General features: G+C 43.3%; 1 protein-coding gene across 4 annotated transcripts in view; it reads right to left on the reverse strand.

Annotated features, from left to right (window-relative positions):
• Nucleotides 1-23,565, reverse strand: part of Afg3l2 (AFG3 like matrix AAA peptidase subunit 2) — a 133,583-nt gene that overhangs the window by 22,744 nt on the left and 87,274 nt on the right. For all 4 annotated transcript variants that reach the window (XM_065433513.1, XM_065433512.1, XM_065433515.1 and 1 more), the window contains 6 exons: nucleotides 21,148-21,285; nucleotides 18,928-19,081; nucleotides 17,808-17,937; nucleotides 10,081-10,178; nucleotides 9,846-9,956; nucleotides 1,742-1,938 (listed from right to left, as the gene is read on the reverse strand). In XM_065433513.1, coding sequence (XP_065289585.1) covers nucleotides 1,742-1,938; nucleotides 9,846-9,956; nucleotides 10,081-10,178; nucleotides 17,808-17,937; nucleotides 18,928-19,081; nucleotides 21,148-21,285 — 828 coding nt within the window. The remainder of the gene's footprint in view (nucleotides 1-1,741; nucleotides 1,939-9,845; nucleotides 9,957-10,080; nucleotides 10,179-17,807; nucleotides 17,938-18,927; nucleotides 19,082-21,147; nucleotides 21,286-23,565) is intronic.

The following is a 23,565-nucleotide window of genomic DNA, read 5'->3' on the forward strand; positions in this document are numbered from 1 at the left end:
CGGGTGAAGAGCAGGCGCCATGGTGTCGAAAACACGTCGGCGTAGCGCTGAATGAAGGGCCACAACACACTGAAATAGCAATGGTATGTTGTACGGCAGCTAGTGATGGCAGGCGATTTCAATTGCACTGTACTGGATAAAAGCCGGCGGATCACTACTGGACAAAAACGTGTGCCACACCACCTACGACATCGAGGCAAAACTAATGATGATGGTGGTGGTTATCGTGAGCACCGCCTGGCATTCATAGGTGGTGTCGAAAACTGACCGCACATGACCGGTTTCCAGCTTTCAAAATTGTTTTGGCCACAGGCTACAGGCAAAAGCATGGCCTTTAAGATCGGCGTTTCTTACAACAGGCATCACTGTTGCCACATGGATTTGGACGCCTCCTATACTTGCTACTCAAATTACTATACCAATCCAAGCCACTTCACGTCCGATCCGAAGCTAGTGAGGGGGCTCAAGATTCAAAATGGCATCCTCCCCGACTCACAGCACTGGTCTGTCATGGCAAATTTTGTCCGGAAAATCAAACTTCTGGCTTTATGTTGTCCAAAAAATCGGTCGCAAAAATGCATTAGCTCTATAAGAACCCTGATGGTGCACTTATGAAGTCTGAAATATCCATCAAGTCCGAATTTTCGGAGTCCAAAAAATCGGTCGGCTACTGTATTCAGTGTGTGCTGTCTACTGAACATTGTTGAGGGTCACAATAAAGCAGCTTTCAAGCCCTACAATGCTTCTCAACCCCTCAAGCCCTAATGGGGTGTGAAGCTCGTATGAAGAGTTTACCCAAATCAGCGCAAATAATTGTAACCTCTGGCATTTACAGCATGTGCACAATTAATGAACACAGATGTAACCCACATTATGACATTAATAATGTAGGCAGATCTGCTGGCATTAATTACATGATCTTGTAAATTGAGAGGAGACACTTAGTATACACAATAAAGTGGTTCCATTCTAGTGTCAATAAAATAGGCTGTCAAGAATAGTTTGACCTCGTCATGAGCGTGGCAGCTCGTGCCGTTTTGGATGCCACACCTACAATCAAGCTATTTCTGATAGTAAGGCTATTAAAGCAACCACTATATCTTCCTTTTGAAAACCACTCTACCGGCATTGCTTGGCATATTGCACTGCGACAGTGGATTTGCGTATTCTCAGGTTACACTGATGTGTGCTTCATGCAATATAAACAATCTTACTACTTTCTTAATTTATTTTGTCATTCGATGTTTAACTGCAACTAGAGCATTACAACAGACTTAATTTCATACACACAACATAGAAGGATGAAAAGCCAAATCAGTCGCACGTTTAAGCAGGCCCGACATTTTTTTTTTTTTTTTCTCTTGCTTCAGAAATAAGAAAAATGTTTCTAACTTACGAGCTATTAGTGTTCGACATCAAACTTTCGGTGGCAAGAGGCATAATTCCGCTAACATAGTCTGCACTGCTGTGTCAGCAGACATGCAGTAATGCAATTGTATTGCTTCAAATAACATCATAAAGGACAAATACAAAGGACATCTCATGGGGCAATTGAAGGATTCCACGTTGAATTTCAAGGCACAGAATGAGTAAATTAATGTAATTAAATGCTTTTAATTTATGATTTAAATGTGCATACTGCACACCACAACAAAAGCTTATAGATGTGACAACAAGAGCATAGAAGTGAACACGTGACATGACCTGTGAGCACAAGTGTTATGTTGCTGTAGCATATCACCTGTTCTGTTGTGTAGAGGTACTGCTCCTTGGGCAGGTACTGAGCGTAGCCCAATCCCTTTCCACGTGGGATGATAGAAACTTTCAGAAGAGGGTCAGCATGTTCCAAGAACCACCCTGCTACCGCATGTCCTGCCTCGTGATAAGCCACTGTCTTCTTTTCTTCCGGCTGCAGCACATTGGTTTTCTTCTCCATTCCTTAAAAAATTGAATTAATAATAGTAGTAACACCATATTTTTCAAACAGCCTTAAGTGGAAGCTTTAGCTCGAGATCAACGCCAATTTTCCTATACAAATACATGCAATATGCAGAAATGCTTTTCTGAGACAACCACTGGACCAATTTTAATGAAATAGGCTGCATTTGAGAGATAAGTTAGAATTCTAGCATCTCAAGGAAGCAACATTTTTTATTTTGGGTCTACAATTTTTTACTAATGTTGTTGAAGGTTGGTAAATTAAAAAGAAATAGAAGCACGAAGTTCACAAATCGGTAACTCCGTGACAAAAACATTTCTGTAACGGCATCTGCTAGGGCCTCTAAAGCGCACAAATATGATATATTAATTTCCAGCTTGCATTGAACTGTAACAGTGTTTACGAGGGTTCTGCGGAAGTCCTACTCACAAATTAATGGTGTATTGCAGAGTGGTGTATAATACCTCAATTTTGCCCTCTTGAGATGTAATATCAGGTGCAGTTTACAGATATCTGATATAATTTTTTATTGCTGAGCTACTGAGTTGTGAAGCTGACATGGAAGTTTTTTTTTATATTTCAAAATTTCCAAAGATTTTTTTTAAAAGCATTGATGGATGAAATAAGACATCTGCTTTAGAATACCCGCTTCCTACAGCCATTAGATTTTCAACTTTTCTTTAATATGCAACAGACTTCGTCCAACTCAGTGCTGTGGTTACCGAGAAAAACAATTTCTCTATTCCCATTTATTTAGACTGAAGCTCCCAAGTGAAAGCTTCCTCGTAAAGGGCAACTCAGGCAATTTTTTTCCATGTCATGAAAACAGTTGTTTTAGATTTCCTTGCGTGTTTTGTCACATGTAATATAGTTCGGTTTACATAAACGTGCAGAAATCATTCAAAGAAAATATAATAAACTACATTGACAATGAAGCCAGACGGGGCCGCCCGAAGGGCCACTTTTTGTGACACCACTGGTGATTTTTGGTCAGGCGCACAATGGAAACAGGAGCAAGGCATACGCAAGAAGGGAGCAGGGGAGAAGGGGGGGGGCGTCAAATGACCCCCCCCCCTCCTCCTCCAGGCATTTTCAGCCCGTGGGATTGAACAACATTGTGCACACGCAAATTGTGCACATAGCATACCTAGTTCAGGAATTAGGTTTGCACTTTTACTGTTCTATAATGTCAGATAATGACTTCTGCATGAAAAGCCGCTGCAAACGAACCACTTTATACAATGAAGCTTTTCACTCTCTTCTCTCCTGTAATCAGTATGCGCCTCTCTAGTGCGTCTCGCAAGGGGCAATGCAGTGGCACTCAGATCTGTACATGCCAGGTATTCGTGTGCGCACCTGTGAGGTTGAGAGAGACGCAAGCAAGTTGTCTGTTCTTTTCAAAAACGCATTAACACTGATCCGTGAACAAAGATGGAGGCCACGCAAATTTCCTTCCCCCCCCCCTCATTAGCCGTTCTTAAGGCATCAGTCCTCATGGGTGCAGTCAGCAGAATCCTCCTTCTTTTTCTCTTCCAGCAAGGAGGAATCCACCTCACATGCAGGAGGTACTGGTTTCAAATGTTCTTGTGCTCCAAGACTCCTCTCAGTGAAAAATAATAAAAATATAGCAACAAGTTTGCTTTCAAAGGTAGCATTGCTGCTGAACCAATTATGCTAGTGAATGAGTTGAATATGGTCTCTAATGGCAATAAGAGTTCTGCAGATTTTGTTTAAGAGATCACAAGATGGCACTGCCAGAGTTACAGTTAAGCCTCAATATAACAAAGCTGTAAAAATCAGCTCTCTACTTCAGTGCATCGAAACTTCATTGTGTAATGGCCGTATGCATTTAATGACTGCACCCTTAAATTTCGGCCTAAACAATTCGCAAGAAAATATATACCAGCACATGGGCCGCATTTCCCATTTTTTAAGCACAGTTAAACCTCAATATAATGAAGCCGGTAAAATTTGCAATTTGCTTCGTTATACTGATATTCCGCTGCATTGAAGTTCAACCTTTTATGCAAGTGAGTACACTCGCCGATAGAGTTTTCTTACATAGAAAGGGGCTGCAGAATTTTCCGAATAATCGGACAATCGGAAAAAGCAAATTTGAATGAGAAAACAATTCCTTTCGATAAATTTGGGAGTCGGCGACGAATGATACGATTTCATGCCACATCAACGACATCTTCACATTGGCAGTACGAATTAAGTGAAGCCAGCCACACTTTCGCGTGCAATCCGCGCAAACGGCTGATCATGAAAAGCGGCAGCAGCGGAGAGCAAATGCTTGGTCTGCCTCTCGCTCCAATGGGTCACCGAAACTTGAGATTACGCAACCTCCAATACTAAATGCGTGGGAAGATATTTACATGATGCCACTCAGCATGCCCTCTTTGCACACATGGCAGATTACTTCTAAAGCAGGGTGTGCAGCAGCATATGCGCTCAGCTGCACTTACAGCCATGCTCAGCCACAGCCAAAACGCGCGCCAACTTGTCCCCCAACTCCGACCCTAGTGCGTGCTTGATTGCATTACCACGGGCTCGCTTCCCTCCCCTCTTTCCTTTTGCCCGCGCAGGAAGGCGACACTCGTGAATCTACAGTCTTTCTTGTCTCACCTTCGCATGCTTTGACTCGCACCTAAAGCACACAGCGCGTGGGGAGTGACAGGATCTTATTGCAGTTGGACTTTATAAGGAACATGATGTGGATCCACTTCGGTGGTCGCATGATTTGAGAGGTGCATTTGCAAACAGCCGCTTGTAATTCAATCCTTTGACCATCTGCATCCCTGAAAGTTTCCATTTATTCTTTCTGTATTAGATTGCGATGGCGATGAAATTTCGTTATATTGAGGTTCTATGTACATGGTGTTCTATGGGCAAGAGGTAAAGAAAAGTTAAATACATTGTAGGTCATATGTAATTTAAGGTGCTTGATGCAAATATGTAATTAGTTTTTCTCTATATGAGAAAAATATTTATACAATTTTTCCTGTTCCCATGTTTTGGGATCACTCGCAGAAAATTTTTTGCAGTAAGAAATGTAAAAGTTATGTGAAAATATTCCTGAATGCTCAAGGGGTGCAATAACCACTGTCTCACGTTTCTACGTAAGTTACAAAAGTTCAAAGTTGTAACTTGACATGCAATATATATATTTTTTTACCTTCCTCTAAATTTCCACATGTTTCAAGGTGCAGAAATACGGTATTATAGACATATTGGACTCCCTGGAAGCCTAGCTATCAGATAAAGCAAAAATTATTCAAACTGGATGATTAGGCAAGTAACTATGCCTCCCGAAAAATTGCTGATTACCAAAAAGAAAGCGTATTGAGAGAAGTGGGAAAAAACTAGTCACCATGTGAAAAAAGTATTTTATTCGCCTGGATGCATGAAATTGTCATAGCCAATGGCTCAGAAGGCTCCAGGGGAACAATCTGGATGCCTCCGCTTTGCGGCAGCTTGAAAAGCTGCCGAGGACATTCGCTTTCTCTCCACACTAACAGCGCAACGACAGTCCTTTTCAGGGGGGACACTGCTATTGATATAATATTCCTTTTTTCATCAATATTAATGAAACTTTCCAACCTTATTAATATTTTTGTGCTGATTTCAAATATGTAATTATATTTCCAATAGGCCATTTACTTTTGAAGATAAATGAAATTCATTGTTCATCATTTGCAGAAACAAGATAAAGATACACGCACTACAAAAATTCTTATTGCCACATGCCTAGTACTAGAAAACATAAGGAACACAATGGTAGGAATACTTTTTTGATATAACTAATATTAGTAACTCTATAGCAATTCGATATCTACTGTTCCACACGTGAGTTCCCTACTGTCTGATCTAAAGCAGAATTGAAAATTTTGAAAGCATAAATTTTAAAATCTATTCCTACCATTGTGTACTTTGCACACTCAGATACAAGCCACAACAAAAATTATGGCTCTACCTGCCTTGAAAGCAGAGATATCGCCTTTGCAAATCAGCAAGTCAGAAATCGGTGTTTTGAGAAAACGAGGAAAAAAGGAATACATTCACTTTTAATCAAAAGTGCAGAAATAATTTTGCAATATTTTGCAGTGAAAGTGGCTAAAAGCCACCAGGAATGTAGTCGCTCTGACCACGGCAACCCAAATGTGGCAAAAACATTGTTTAGCGCCGTTCGCCGATTCCCGGTAGCTTGCATCGCGCGCGCGGCGAAGTTGCCGTTCATGCGGGTCGAGCTCCACGCCGACGCGATATCGCCGCAGCACGCTCACGTGATAACGATCTTTATGGTGAGGCCATATTCCCTTTCGCTTTTGCCTACTGCGACGCTATCGCCGCACACCTTGTACTTGACAAAAGACATCAGTGCGTTCACGAAGTCGCTACTGACGATAGCGAAGCCTGCCTCAGCGTCGACTGGTGTGGCTGCAACGCCGTCGACGCGAGTAAGCAAATTCAACCTCAGCTTTGTTGCTGGCGTTGACGCAAGAACTTGAAGCTTTTTTTAGCATTCATCTCCCTCTGCAGCAAATCCGCACGTTGCAAGGTTGTAGTGTCATGCCGAACGCGGCCGCTGTCCGGAATACTCGTCGGCATAGAGTTCCTCACTATATGTAATGTAGTGAGAAACTATGCTCGTCGGTGAGTTGGCTAGGCTTACTTTGGCATCGTCCACGGCTTCGGCATTACTTGCGGTTGGTGGTGGGCGATGCGGATGATTATCGATGTTCTCTGAAGGAATGGAACGCTTTTGAAAGTTATAAGCTGATCGCTTTCTTCTTTTTGCCGAAGTTGTGCCTCGTGGCGAACTTCCCCGGTGGATCGGTCATCGTTGCGCATTTGCCACAAACTTGCGGGATGCGCCGTCGCGTCGCCTGCGGAATGGAGCAGACGACAGGAGCCACGTGCAGCCAACCACAGCACGCGTTTCTTTCTGATCACACGCGCTAGTCGACGATGGGATCACGCGTTAGAAATCTTTTTTTTTTCTCTCTCTCTCTTTCTTTTTTTTTTCTTCCCGGATTTTTAACGTCGCCGGTGAGCCGGCGGAGTTTGGCGCGAAATTGAAGATGAAAGGCTCCTCTTTCCAACGAGACCAAGATGGCTGCGATCGCGCGCGTAGGAAAAGAGCCACGCGCTGCGATAAAAAGGGTTGTTTTCGCACGATTTTCAGCTCACAGTGATGTTATAAATTGATATTGCGGGCAGAATGCTCTTCCGCGAGATGTGAAACTTGGTGAATTAAAGGAATAGTAGCTGTAGGTATTGAAAATTTTATTTTCAAGAAATCCATTTTTCTCGCGATTTTTTCGCGTCAAGGGCCGTGTCCCCCCTGTACACACCTTGTCAATCTACAACCATGCAGCACATTGCACTATTTTTGAATGGTATCAATGGGGTGCATAAAGGCATATCGGCTGCTCCTTCAGTTGTTTCCTCAGTTGTTAGTCTGTTGGTAGCATTGGTTTCGTCATGAAAACGGTTTCTCAGCACCCCCTGGCTTGCCTTGTCAGACTTTCCCCCTGCACCACTTTTTTTGGCATCTGCCATTGTGCGTCACAGTGAACGTGTGCGCACCGCATAACGAGGCTTTTCTTATGTGTATGTTTCTGCAGTAAACTTTCAACAGTCCTGCACCACCAGAGGATTACACAAGAATTATTGAATGCCACAAACCATTTGTGCTGTGTGTGAAACCTCCATTTCGTTTTTTTTTTTCTCGTCTTTCTTTTGACCACTATTTTTTTCTTCCCCCTCCCCCACTACTCAGCGCACATGAACAAACTGCTTAGGAAAACGTACAACATACTGCATATACTCAACTAACGGCCACACTCATATAAGAGTCACAACCCCAACTTGGCAGCTAAAAATTGAAAAAAAAAAAGGAATTGGAAGATGCCCAGCAAACAACTGAAGAGAGCGTCACGGCAGCTTGGAAGCATGCTCTTGGATTCTGAGCACGTGTTGCGCACTGTCTTCAGACATCGTCATGAAAAGTTTTGACATCACAGCCATATCTAACGCCATAGAAGGCACTGAGGACAATTATCCATGAATTCATGAGCGTGCAGCCGAGCTGAACATGAGCAACGGTGACAGCGACAGTGGTAAGGACTAGATAAAGGGAAAATCAGACATCCACCCGTTAGTAGCAAGTGCTACAAAGGAAACCCATATGGGTTTCTCGAAAGAAAAGCCTCAGAGTTGAAGAAAAATTCGTCGGGGCAGCCACTCTACCATCTGAGCTAACCAGGCGACTAGCAGATGGCAGGGCAAAGTCGAATTTGTCGACAACACACGAAGCAAAAGCAAGTGTTTGACGTAGTAGGTCTGCAGAAGCGCGCAAGGTGGAGAGAAGTAAGAACTAGACGACCACGAGCTGCGTGTTTGCTATTTTGCACAAACAATAGTGTTTGCTATTTTTGTACAAACGAATGACGGGTATTATGCACGGCTAGAAAAACTGGATTGAAATGCCAAGCCCCCATGTAAGGGCCCCGTCAAGGTTGCTAAAAAAAAGTGTGGTTCTTACACGAGTACATACAGTAGATATATAATTGAGATTCGTGGGCCTGTAAAAATCATCACAGTTGCCCTTCTTAATACGTGAAAAACTGAAAATTATAAGCATAAGAAAAAAGCTACCAGAAACACTGCTCTTTAATTGCAAGACTTGTATTACTACTGGTAACTCAGTCACATGAAAGGACATGGCACGCTTATGTAATTTTCCTTGGTACAGTTAAACCTCGATATAACAAAGTCATTAAATTGACAATTTGCTTCATTACATTAAAGTTTCGTTATACTGATATTCAACCTTTTATGCAAAACAAGTAGACTTGCCCTGATGAATTTTTGTTAGAACGAAGGGGCTGAAAAATGTTCTGGATTATTGGGCAAATGAAGCAAATCTGAATTAGAAAAAAATTCATTTTGTTGGATTTGAGAGTCGGAGACGAAAGGTATGGTTTCATGCCATGTCGACAATATCTTTACATAGTGGGATGACGCTATCATGAAAAGTGTCAATAGCGAATGCTTCGTCTGCCTCTCGCTACAATACGTCTCCAGAATTCAAGATTATGCAACCTCCAGTACCAAACGCGCGGGAAGACAGCACACATGATGCGATGCCATCTCGGTATGTCTACTCTTTGCACACACGGCAGGTCATCGCTAAAACAGGGCACGCAGGCTGCGCCAGAAAAGGAGAGAGGGAGAGTGATTGCAGAAAGGAAGATGGCGCTCTTTTCTACAGAAGAAAAGAAAAGGAACCTGCCCCCCCAACTTCCCCTCATGCGTGCTTGATCACGTTACTTCCCTCCCCCTTATCCCCTTGTTCGTGCGGAAAGACTGTACTCATCAAGGCACCATATTTCTCGGCTCACTGTAACACACTTCCACTCGCACCTAAAGCATACAGCACACAGGGCGCGATAGGATCTTATCACGCTTGGGCTTGATAGGAAACATGACGCTGCTCCACTGCAGCCACTGCTCTTGGTCACGCAGGGGTGATTTGAAAGGTGTGTTCGAGAGCAGCCCCTTGTAATTCAACCCTTTGAATATCTGCAAGATCCCCAGAAGTTTTAATTTATTGTCTCGGTATTCCTTCGCAGTGGCAGTGAAATTTCATTATATTGAAATTGTCAACACACATTTCGTTATACTGCAGTTCTAAATACATGGTGTTCTACGGACAAGAAGTTATAAAAAGTTACAATACTTTCTTATATCGAGATGTTTCTTGTATTGAGGTTTAACTGTATAGCTAACAAGTGGAAATATCGGATAACAAATCATTGCTTAAGTAGACATAGAAAAGGGATGCCCAAATCGATAAATACACAGAGTGAAGACAAGATATTGCTTAGGTGAACCTTACCAGCAACAACTCGTTCTATAGCCTGCTCAAAATGCGTCATGTTGATGCTGTCATTGAGATCGCGAGCTGCTATGAGGGCAGCTTCATTGCAGACATTGGCAATCTCAGCTCCTGCATCACAAAAGACACAAATCAAAAGCCTCATCAAGTGAAACGCTGCCCATACCACACCCCACTGAGTAAATCACAGCATACTTTGTAACTTCACGCCACGAAATCACATAACTGCAAATACCTGTAAATCCAGGCGTAAGAGCAGCCATTTTCCGGGCAAGCTCCATCTTGTCCAACAGTGTCTTCAGTGGCTTTAAGTGAACTTTAAATATTGAAGCACTGAAAAGCAAAGTTAATTTCATTTCATTTTATTGAGCTCAAAGGCCCCAAGTAGGGGTTGGTTTACACTCAAAATAACAACTCAATCAACACAGAGGGTGCACTTTAAACAATGAAAGCACATTTTTAAAAGTGAACACACAGAAGCTAGTTTCCAAGACTCAACTGTCATTACAATGAGAACATAGTACAGTCAAACCTTGTTATAACGAAACAAGATATACCGAAATAATGGATGTAACAAAGTAAAATTCCCCTTGAAATCAACAGATTTATAGCGCAATACATTCAATAATGAATATAATGAAGTAATTCTCGCTTCCCCTTGAACTTTGTTATAACGAGGTTTTACTGTACATGCAATACAGAGAAAATGGAGTTTCAACAATGCTACTTTCGTCCATAAGAAAACACACCATACCATACCAGTCATACCATCTCCACGTTTGATGAGTGTTGTTTAACAGTGGATTGCTAATCTGTACAGTGTCATTAGGCATAGAATTCCAGTCTTGATCAGTACAGCTTTTAAAAAATTTAGAAAAGGTAACAACACCTGGACGTCCATATGAGATTACAGCCACAGCCACGACCCAGTTGTAGAGTGCCCACCTCGTCGACAGGAGGTTGTGGGTTTGATTCCCACTGCCACCGTAACTCACTGGTTCAAATGAACACAAGTGCACCTCAGCCTGGCATTCGGCTGCCTCCAGGGGAGATACATTTGAGAAAAGAGCCCGCGCCTTGAATTGCCGTCGAAACCCTTATGTGCACAACAAAAAGGAGGTTTGGGCCGGTCCCATGGCGCATATTTCCCATGTGGCACTCTAAATGCGCCTAATGAGGTGGACACACCTACGCATTGGAGACAAACGCCCCTGTCCAGGCACTGAGGTCCCACAATGGCCAAGCACCAGGCCAAGAGTACGCTTGTACTATGTTACCGGTAGGTACCCAGCAGCAGCACCTGCCTCCCACAGTCGTGGTGGATGCTCTTCAACAAGGCCGTCTGTGGTTGGACAAGAGGTACCCAGAGACAACTGGAAATCTCTACTGGGCCCCCTTTCAAGAAGTGACCCCCACGAGAGCACAGCACCAGACCACGGAAGATTTCTACCCATTAGAAAAAAACCGGTGGGTTTCTGGCGGCACTGCGACTTGAACTCAGTACATACCGTATTTACTCGCATAATGATCGCACCCCGGAATTTTGTCGTCAAAATTCGATTTTTTTTTATTTCCCGTGTAATGATCGGACCCCGAACTTGCCGCAGCGATATGTCGTGTGCCAAGTCTAGCTAATAATGGTCGCACTTACCATCTGTCGAATGCTACGCGAACGACTCGTCTGCACACACCAAACATTCTTAAGTAGATGCCTCATTTCATTACTTTCATCACTTTCCGCACTTCCATGACAAAAAGTGGTACAACCACACTCGCCTTTATTATGGGTAGGCTTTATAATGGTTGTGGTCAACAAAAACAAAGAAGGCGCCTTTCGATTCTTTTCATCTGCACTCGCAAGCACGCAACAAATCGCGCGCGGCAATGATAGTACCACGTTTACACTGATACGTTAAATGTGTGCCCTATTTATACGCCGACGCTTGTAACACAGCTAATATATTCGCCCACCCTTAGCGGAAACGTGCCGTGTTAGGATAGTAGACAGTTTCAGTTTAGCGTACGCAACTATAGCGTACGCTATACGCTATAATAGAGAGTTTTAGTATAGCGTAAAATCCTTGCGTTAGCGTTAGCGTGCGACGCAACGCTAACGCAAAGAAAGACTGCACTGCGCGGCACAAGGTAGTGTTTTAGAATAGCGGAACGGAGAAAAGCGTTAAAGTTAACGCAAACAAATACAGCGCCATCTAGATGTAAAGACACAAAGTACTGGAAAGCCAAATCCACACGAAATGTCGAGCTTATCCAATGCCGAATCCGCAAGTGTGTCCCTAAGTCAAGCTTATTGAAAGCCACAGTCGCTGCGTTAATCACGCATGTAGGTGTTTGGTTTGAGCGTTGTTTTGTCGAGAGTCGCGAAACACACCGATTAATCTTGGCATGCCGCGATCGAGTGTTCTGTGGGACCCATATTACGTGTCCTTTTTAAGTTGGGATGACATAGACGCCCTCATGCTTCGGGAATGAGAGCGACCGCGCAGGTTCTACGTGTCCTCAAGATCCACTCAACGTCGAAGCTATACCGGAGGGGACGTTTCGCCGGCAATTTCGCTTCCAGAAAGCGGATTTCCCACTTCTTTCCAATTTTTTTCAACAGACGCCCACCTTGACGTCCATCCGAATGGGTTCAAGGCGAAAACCTCCTTCACGAGGTTCATATCGTCGTCGTTGGTAAAACGCACACGCATTGTGACCACAGCAGCGACCACACTACTGTGTTTTGCCGCGGAAAACATGACATGCATCGGTTCCACATGCGGCTTTACACCAAGCGAACGAGCGAAATACACTTGGGCGCCATCTCGAGGCGGATACAGCAAACACATTTAGCAAACCCATAGAGTTGTTCTACTAACTCTATGAGCAAACCCTCTCGTTAAGCCTACTGTGCCGCTAATCGAGAACGTATATCGTAAACAACGCCCATTTGTCACCTGTGCACCGCTGCCGAAGCATCATCACACAAATCTAAGGCGAACACGAGCATTAGTGCAGAAGGATAGAGCCTAGCAGTGCAGGCAGACGGCTCGATAGATCCGAAGCGGGATGCTCTCACTTCGACTGGCGCCGCCATCTTGCCGTACGTAAGGCTCCCCTTGCGTGCGTTAGCGTTCAACGCTAAATCCTGAAAATAGCGTACGTACATAAGAGCTCCAGCAGCGTTTACGTATAGCGCATGCGCAGTGTGGTGCACGCAACGCTAACACTAACTCTTTGCGTTTGTTGCTTTACGCTATACTAAAACTCTCTAATATAGCATACGCTAAGCAGCGCACGTTTTCGACAATTTTAGTTGGCCGACGATATCTTTGGATCTCTGAGGCCATATTCCGTCGTTGCGGCTATTTCGCGCCTGTAGCGATAGGTGGCGCTGACATCTCAAACGTTTCTTTCGTTAGGCCTCGACTCGTTCTAAACGAGAAGCGATCTCGAAAACACCACGAATTTATCCATAATACTCTGTCGTCGAAGCAGCCTGAGACTAAGCGAAAGCCGTTTACACAGTCATTTGCTACGAACGAAGTGCATTTTACAAAAGCAACGCCAAAATCAATTCGAAGCGGGCAGCCGGGATCGCCGCCATGTTTCCCGCAAACTCCGCAAACCCCGCAAAAACGCTAACTCGTTTGCGTTGCGTACGCCCGCTATACCCGCTATTTCGTTTAGCGTAGAGCGCATGCAAGTGACGAACCGCTACTTTTAAGCGTACGCAATGGAATAGCGTACGCTATACTAAAACTGTCTAGTAGTGAAGACAGTTGCCGCAGTTTCCGCAGAACGCCAGCCATGCGTTTCTGTCACTGGCAGCTAAGCGCGCCCATCTGTTTCTATCCCCTCAAAGTGGACATGGCTACGTTATTGCCGCAAACTTGCCGATATTAACGATACTGATACGGAAGAAACTGTTTCAATGCACGTAATATACTCACGAGATGATATTAGGTCGCGCTCGGCGCATTCGGCTTACGCAGACGGGCGCCATTTTTGTTTTGGTGTCCCGCACCCGCATCCCGCAGGAAACGCGGGACGAAAAAAAAAGTTTTTTTTTTTCGCGGGAAATTTAACCCGCGTAATGATCGCACCCCTGAATTTGCGTCAATTTTTCTGACAAAAAAGTGCGATCATTATGCGAGTAAATACGGTACCGCATACGAGGCGGATTATCTACCGCTAGGCCACCATGACTGCTGCAGTGGCCTAGGATGCATTGGCCAGGTGGACAGTGGATGCATTGTGGAATGCATCCACAATGCATTTTTGCTGCAATTGGAAAAGTGTGGCACAGTGTGGCAAAAGTAATACTTCATGATAAGAAACAAGGATACTTAAGTGAAAGTCAGGAAGTCTTTGAGCGAAGAAGAGAAAGGAAAGAAGGCTTCTTTAGTTCAGTCACACTACTAAATTACAAAAATTGTGAATGTGTGAAGTGAAACGCGTGGCTTTAAACAGTTTTTGTTGCATCAAAAAGGTATTTCTGATGGGGGTAGTAGTTTAGTCATGTATATGCTAGATTTAGTATACAGTGTAGGGAGCTTAGTGCGTTACTTTCTAAAAGTTAATTAATGTTAATACTTTGAGGGTCAATGCCATAAATATATGGTGCCGCATACAAGTCCCAAATGGCCAATGCTGTATTATTTACAGCGCTGTCTGTATATATGAAAAACCAAAAAAAAATTTCACATCCTTTTTGTCCAGCAAGTGCTGCCCCGCTGTGTAGTTACAAGGAATTTTAAGCATGAAATGCTGTTAGCTCGCACTGCTGGCGACCTTCAAGTGACCTTGAGCCAAAAGCCAGAGCAGTTATCCAGGCACTAAAATGAGAACATCTGGGCAAGTTGCAAAAAGAAACCGAGATCACCCGGGCAACCAGCCAAACATTAAAAAATGTGGCCTATGGCCCCCAACCCATAGACTTTCTAAATAAATACCCTAGCAGGAAATGTGGCACTAGTGTCTACGGGAGTTCTCCTGAGCGTTGCCTCAACCAACATGGGAATGATGGGAAGCACAGGCTTCGGATTGACTTCGATCTTTAGACTAGCGGCATTTGCTTGCGCCGCAGCAAACGAAGCTATACTCAAATATGGTCGCGTAATATCTAATTTTATTTCTGTAGTGTGTTATATAATGCACAACACATTACGTAAACTTTGCATGACTTTGAGATTGAAGCACGGTTTGCTATGGTTTACACCAGGACACACCAGGGTATGCATTCTTGTGCAATTCTGTTCTCGATTTAACGCCAGAGAATAATGATTTATTTTTACAACAGTAATAACAACCGTGCAGGAATTATATATAAATATACATCAAGTTTACGCAAATTAAAATTTTGTATTGTGAGAAAGTGTTGCGCCCTTGAGAGGAATGCTGCAAGTGTCGTCTGCTATGACACCTGCTCGTTGCTAACGCGCGACTTTTCGCGCAAATGACAGGCCAACTCTCGCTCTTTCGAAAGGCTGCATCGGCTGTTACGATTGCTGAACGTTTTCAATTACTTTTAAGAACATCTGCTGCACTGCTAGCAGGGATGCTTGAGGCCTCCTACGAGTATGCTTCATTTTATTTTATGTTGACGTACCGCTTCCAAAGCGTTACGGTATGGCTTTGCACTTACCCAGTTTGCGACACTAGACTACAGCCAGGAAACAGCAACCTTTCCTACCACAAGTAAGTTTGTGTTTTCAAAGTCCTAAAACATGCATTTCAATGAGCACATAAACGAGCAATGCATAATGAAGCCATAAATAAAATTTGATTGTCAAGCCACTAGAAGTACAGCTGTCTATGTCATGTATCAGTAGTGCCTTCTTTTTCCTATTCTGAAGTTTCATAAAGCATGTAACGCTACAGCGCCAACCTAACACACTTAACAAACCAAGATCCAAACGCTCAAAACATGTTCTTTCAACGTTTACGATGCCGTCACTTTCTCGTCAGGGCTTCGACACCACACCGCGACACAAACATCGTCCCAGCCGCTGGCCTAGCGCACTATCGCCACTTCGAGCAACAGAACAAAAACAGAGAGCTTTGCATTGCACTGTCCCACTGCAGGTTACAGCAATTTCACTTGGAGCGAAACCAAAACTGCCAAAAAACACTTGCAGACTAGTTCGCCAATCAACAGAATACCAATCCGTAGCCTGTACTTCCCATCATTCCCATGATGGTTGAACAATCCCAGCGTGAGACTTCCCTCTAGTTATACTAATATGAAACTCTATGCCCCCAACCCTTTGTACAGGACCACATTACAAAAGCTAGTTAGTGCCCAAACAAGTTACAAAAGATATTGCTTCAGAGTCCTTGCTAATGTTTGTTCACAATATCACTCAAGCTGAAACTTCTAGTACGCTGAAGTTTTATTTGTCATCTCCAATAGGCAACGTTCAAAACACAGATACAAGACTTCATGCACTTCATTGTCATCTTTTGCCGTAGGCACTGAACGCCAGCGGTTTGCGAGTTCTGTGGCGCGGGATTTGCATTGCCTCGAGAGATGGTGTGGCACTGGGTGGTACCTCCTTCAGGTGCTTCTACCCGCCGAGGTGGCTTAGCGGTTATGGTGTTGCGCTGCTAAGCATGGAAGTCATGGGATCAAATCCCAACCACGGCGGCCGCATTTCAATGGAGGCGAAATGCAAGAACGCACGTGGCCCGTGCTGTGGGGGCACATTAGAGATCCCCTCGTGGTGAAATTTAATCTGAAGTCCCCCACTACGGCGTGCCTCATAATCAAACTGTGGTTTTTGGCACATAAAACCCCACAATTCAATTAATTCTTCTTCTAGCTGGGCCAGTGCGCTCTGTCTCCCTCGCGTCTTTCGCTGCCTATGTGGCCTTCAGCCAGCTCTCCTACAAGCTGGGCAGCGTCCACATGGACCAGTACACAGTATGGCGTGGTATGGTGCAGTGTGGTGGGGTGGGCCACTGCGAACATGCACTACACCCATTTTAAGATTGTGGCTAGTATCACCTCCAACCAACCTGCTTTGCCGGTTGCCATTTCATGCTTACATCTACTCTCAATTATGAGAGAGCCAGCAATTTTTTTGTTTTACTCTGTAGTCTCTTGGTTTTCATTCCATGGCTTCTTTATGCTGGTGCTTCAGCGACCACTCATGCATCCACGCGTGCGAGGGCGCACCACGGTTAGTTTTGGTTTTGTCTGGCAGGGTGTTTTCGTATGCTGCGCTCATAAAAAGTTGTGTCTATTGGATATTTTCTCTCTCAAAGGGTCACCGCTAGATGCTCGCTCATCTGTTGCTCACAGGGGTGCAATTACATCTGTTCACATGAGGCCGCTAGTATATACAAACGATGCCACCATATACAATCGATGCTGTGATGCCTGTGTTTCTTTTCGCGGGACTTGGCTCACGAAAAGCAATTGCCCCTCATTGGCGAAAGAACAAAGGATTACTGTAAGTTTCTGACTTGTTTGGTTATTCTGATGGGCCACACAACCATCACGTTTTCTTGCGGGCGCTCACATACAAAGTTTGATTATGCTATGGGCATGCGCACTGGTTTCTCTGCTGCAAGTGAGTCGAGCGGCGATTCCTCCGATGCAGACTACTCACTACCCAAGTGCTGAGTCAGAATATACATATTTCAGTGTACCTACTTTTTTATTCTTATTATAAGTATTTATGGAAGCTCATCTATATCCATGAATAAACAATGCATGTTTACCTACGGAAAATATTTTGTTGTCATTTTATGGTCAATATAAAAAAATTGCAGTAAATTTTTTTGGGGGGTGGGGGAATAAGTCAGAAATATTTTCAGAAATATTTTAAATCTGTAACAAAAATTTGCGATCCTGGGAGGTCGCATGCATTTGGCAAAAAAATTGCCTCCTAGAGGGTTAAACAGTATTGCCAAAAGTCAAAATGAAAACATTCTTGCAGAAGAGATGACCCTTACCGTCCCTTGATGTCTGGAGCAGGGACAAAGATTTGCCGATCAAAGCGCCCAGGCCTTAACAAAGCTTGGTCAAGAATGTCCACTCTGTTTGTAGCAGCCAAAACGACGACATTTGTAGTTGTATTAAAACCTATTTCAGAAACAACAACAAAAAAAAAACATCTATTCTTGATGGTTCCACAAAACTTTCTACAGATAGTTAAAATCGAGGTTTCTTTACTGTCAGTATATATTACATGAAGGTGAACTTCACATCAATCTAAAGTTACTCAAGTTCTTGATAGATTTCAAGCAGCTAAATAAATGCATTGATATATAGTGCCATAAAAGCAAGATACATGCAAGCACCAACATTTGTTCCAAGTGGCTGATATGGAACCACCAGCCATCAACGCATGAGATGAAACAAGCGTGACATATGAGAATTAGACAAAATGTTCACAGCATGCATGCCATTTAGCATCTGTCGAGTACCGTGAAGCTCATCCAGTCAGTTACATGTAATGAGAGCTTTATTCTCTATAGAGCTTGCTTGTGCTGTACAATTCCGTCAAGAAAAGTTGCACTTGACATAAACTCAGAATAGACAATGCTCCACACTACCCAACAATATTTCTTGAACAGGTGGAGTTCTTAAAGTTTTTTTTTAAGGTAACTTTATGGACTGAGGTAATCATAATAGTATGCAAGCTCTGTAAGCACAACTTATACAGTAAACCGTCTTTGCAACAAACGAAGTCATCAGGACAGAAAAATGACTTCATTATAAGTGGTATTTCTTTAAAATCTGTGAAGCTATAACATAATTATAGTAACATGGGAACATGAAAACCTTCTACTAATGCAATATTTCAAAGAAAGTGATTTCATTAAAATAATGTTTTACTGTATATTGAAAACAATCAAGCAGGAGCCCAAGGGCAAATTTTTTTTTTAACTTGTCACAATACTTCATGCAGTAAGTGAATAACAACCTTACCTTACACTAACTACACCATCAATTTTTTACTATCGATAGTGCTACAGAATTTCTTAGCACTAGCAAGTCCCATGCACTGACAGAGTGAAAAATACCGGTACCAAAGCTGTTGTTTAGTAACACAAATCAATCATCACTTGCCATCCATTTCCACGAGCAGTTGGTTAAGTGTGTTCTCTTGCTCGCTGTGGCCTCCAAAACTCCTACCACCTCGTTTGCGACCAACTGCGTCAATTTCATCTATGAAGAGAATGCAGGGAGCATTCTTCCGGGCCATAGAGAACATATCGCGCACCTATGAAGCAAACACAAGAGCTATATAAGTACTACTACCTTCAATGCACAGTCCCCAATGACAAAAGGCTCTGCTCACATCAGTTTGTGTTAACCAAACATGGAATAGATAGTTCGCATGCAAGAGTAAATTCAAGATGTCTTGCTTGAGCAATGTGAAGGTTGGGGGATTGTTCCTCACCAGCAGCAAGTTGTTTTTTCATCCACTTTCATTTCCATTATATTTATCGTTTCTTTATTTCATTTATTAAGCACAAGTAATTTCCCCTATGCTGCTTTTGGTGTCAGTGTTTGTTGGCTTCTTATGATATGACAAATAAAAATTGGGCCCCTCGGTTAATCCCTTTCTTCTCATTTATTGCTTGAGCATAAAGTAATATGATTACAAAAGTACCTCAAGTACATTCCAATGTCAAGGAACCGCGCCTACCAGTTACACAAAGTATTAACAGCCTTCTACTGCTTCTGCAGCTGATGTTAAAGGGGCCCTGAACCACCCCTCAGGCTTGGTGAAATAACATAGTCCGCGGGTAGCACACACTGCTGTGAACATCTCAGCCAAGTTTACTATTGTACGTGGTGTGTGGGTCTCGCAAGCGGATTGCAAAGTCACCTTTCTCTCAAATGCTCTCTTTTGAACAAAAGGCCCTGTCCTCACTCTCTTCTAGACGAACTATTTTGTCATCGAACATACTATTTCATCATTCCCTTAGACAGCTGCTATTGGCCGATAGCTGACATCAAAATGTGGTCGGCTAGATGGCGTAGATACCATGGTTGCTGCAGGGTGCTGCCATGAGTACACTGGCTAAGCGCACTGCGGCTGGCTGAGGACAACCGCATTTGGCTTAGGTTTAGCATGTTGTAGGCACCAAAGGCGGAAGTCGTGGCGTCTACGTTAACATCCAAAATGAAATTTGAACTGTGCGCCACGGTGACATGTAGAAGGCAGAGCATTGTGGGCATGTCCCACTGCGCTGTAGCCTTCGCAGTGCAAGGTATTGAAGGAGGAACAGGAGCACAGCAGAGGCCGTGTTTGATTGCCAATAACTTTGCTTCTGCTTGAACGCATTGAAGTATGTTTTGCGGCAAAGCATTTCTGAAATAGCCATTTTCACTTCAAATTCCTTTCTCCACTTCGATAAAAAGTGGTTCAGGGCCCCTTAAATGCCTCAAAGCAGAATGCCTCCTACTAAATACAGTCAACTTCTGATAATTCAACCCTGATGGACTGATGCAATTGATCGAGTTATCCGGCGGGTCAAATTAAACAAGATTCAGAACACACCACTGATTCATTTGGCAGCATTCGCCTGATTCTATAACACGCTTCCAAATCAAATGCACAATCACTTTCTATGTGCCCAAAGCAGTAAACTAACATAGAAATGACACTGAAGTACCCAAACAATGTCGAAATCTAACGCACACCCAATTTTTAGCAAGAAAATTTGTTGCACAATGGCGGCCGGTTTCCTATAGTCAGCTTTGCCACACAATAATTTAAAATCAGCTTTGCTGCTCTACATCTGTGTTAAGGCCAACCTTCATGGAGTGAACTTTTACGACGTATTTTGGGCAGTGGAAAATCCAGCCCAAAATGCCTCTGCATATTTTTCCATGCATGCAAGAGCGGGTGAACACTGCCAACCGTGCCACTGACACAACCTGCGAGGAGTCATTGCAGCCAGACAAGCTCAGCTCGGGGACCGACAAAAGCCAACGGTGATGCTATGAGCTCATTGGCCCGCGCACCTGACCACTTCTGGTGATGACGTCTATTCAATGCATTCACTGTCCCCAAGCTCCCCCAAGGCAGACACCGTTACCAAAGGGGTCGCTATTAGGGTGACCCCTTTGGGGGATCGCTATTAGGGGGATCGAATTAACTGAACATGTGAATTAACCGAAGTCGAATTAATGGCAGTCTACTGTATTGTTTTTCTGATGGACTAGAGTTTTTCAGAAGTCAGCTGACCAATGGGCATTTTGACTGAATAAATGTAATAAGGAGTGAAAATAAACAGAGAAAAAATTATCACAGACAGTGAATAACTTAACACTCACACGAGATGGGCCAACTCCAACAAACATCTCAAGGAACTCAGACCCCGAGACAGTAATGAATGGGACATTGGCTTCACCAGCTGTTGCTTTAGCTAGTAGAGTCTTGCCTGTGCCAGGAGGTCCTGTCAGAATGGCGCCCTGAAGCATGATACATAAGTACTTTTTTTTCACAACTCAATCGGCCAGCAGCTACAGAAATGCTAGCATAAAAGCCTAAATCTTTTATCACTTCTTAAGAACATCCAGCATTAAGTCCCTCTACACCCTATCCTGACACAAAGCAGGAAGATAGCAAGAACAGGCATACAATATATATATGCAAGTGAGCACAGACATCATCTGATAGCCTATTTCTGAAGCAGGCACTGTAGCCATACTGATCATCATCATTTACCATTGGTACAGAAGCCGTTATAAACATTTTGTTTCTAACTGTAGCAGTTGTGATGGCCCAGCTGCCATATACAAACAGTTACAACAGCCTTTGCAGGAACCCCGCTGTCCCTTGCAAGCACTCTTTGCAGGGAAACAATTTTCAATGCACAGGGTAAAAGTACCGCAAAAAGACAGCACAGCAGAATTAGAAGTAGCATCTGTCTGATCGCAAAAATAAAAATCAAGTCAGTGACAGGTCAAGAATGCAGCAAGCAGTGCCGCACATCCACACAGGTAGAGGGAGTTTAACAAGGAGGTACTTTGTACAGGCGGTCATTGAAATCCCTCTCTTAATCCCCTATTGAAATGACCAATTTGTGCTGCGAGTTGTCTCTTCTGTTCCCACACTTGGTGATATTGGATTTTTTTACATGTGGTGCATGACCGCAACAAACTCACTGTTGCCGGACAACTAGGGAACTCCCTCTTCATGCCAGTGGCTTCCACAAGGGAACTATTATTCATTGAAGCATGGAGGAAAGAAAGGGGAGGCATATCATGCTTTTTTTTCAGAGGAACCTCCCCTGCAGCATTCTTGCCTTGCCACCAACCTATAGCTGACAACAATGAACAAAACACTACAAGACACGGACACGGGGAAAAAAACAAGACACACTGAGCTAACTACAAGCAGTTTACTGAAGGATGGAAGGATTTATTTAAAAAGTCGAGCCCACACATAACTATCCCATTTAGAGCGAACTTTTGGCTACTATGATCACTTTTTCTACAGTCAAAATTGTTTTGTAAGAACTCTGTGTGAGGAGCTATCCACTTACAACTGTAACCAAGCACATGATGATTGTGGAGGGTGCATAACTGTTTTCTCAAGGGCATTCTGAAAGTGTGCCGAGGAACCATCTGGCCTGGTATTCACAAGGAACATGTTGGATGCATGCTGAGCCACTGTATTGCGTTAGTTTGGAGAGGACATAACTATAGATCTATACATAGACTCAGTTGTATTTTCTGCTGGAGTTGCACAAGTTTCGCTTCGTAGATGAGAAAGTAAGGTCTTGAAATTGATCAACTCTTATGGTACTGAACCGGACATGTATACAGGATCTCTTCTGTGACACTCCTGTGACTGTCTTTTCTTCTTGAAAGAGCCCTCAATGCGCCTCCACACATCAATGCGCCACACAACAATGAGCAACGAGCAGCATTGTTACACGTACGCTGACCGAGGACAACGGTTACAACAAACAGAATAAACCATGGCAGTGCAGTGTCTCAATGAGCCGGGAAGGAGGAAAGGCTGTATGGCATCTCCACAGCGTAGGTCACACAAATGCAGCAAATCATAGCAGCGCTGCAGCGCATCACTTTTCTTCCTCTTTTATGATTATTTATTTCATTTATTTTTTCTTTGTGGCTCGCTGAAGCACTATTGTAATTGTGATGTTGCAGAAGCAATCATGGCTGTATGGTGTGTCATCTTTCTTTTCTTTTCTTTTTTTCCCGAGTATTAGTGCTTGTGGACTGTCGGTGTTTCCAAGCAGTGTAGAACACCCTTTTTTTTTTTTTCCCTCAGAGATATTACGCTCAGTCTGAGGCCAGAAGTGAAGCACATGCATTGATCTTCTTTTTCCATTCGTGCATGGATTGTGAGGTCATAGGATATATCAGTCCCAATTTTCATGGCACCTTTACTGCCTGGTGAAATGTAACAACTATAATTTCACTTTTCTGCATAGCTATGTCTCTAGACCTCATTAGGAAAGCCTTTTCAGTTTCTTTCATATTCATCAACAAGCTAGAAGTCGCAGTAATTGTTTAGTTTTTATTTTTCCACCATGTTTCATTATTTCTTTCATCTTTATTCAAACCACCACAATGATAAATGGAGACACTTTTAAGCAAAATTTATTTCATGCACTGGAATAAAAACAGAAGAAAAGCCCAAGCCTATTTCCCTCATATTTGTTCAATGAAAATGCTTGAAGACATCGTTTCCATGACAGCTGTATGCTTTTATAATTT

This window comes from Dermacentor albipictus, chromosome 1 (assembly GCF_038994185.2).
Source record: "Dermacentor albipictus isolate Rhodes 1998 colony chromosome 1, USDA_Dalb.pri_finalv2, whole genome shotgun sequence".
Taxonomy (NCBI): domain Eukaryota; kingdom Metazoa; phylum Arthropoda; class Arachnida; order Ixodida; family Ixodidae; genus Dermacentor; species Dermacentor albipictus.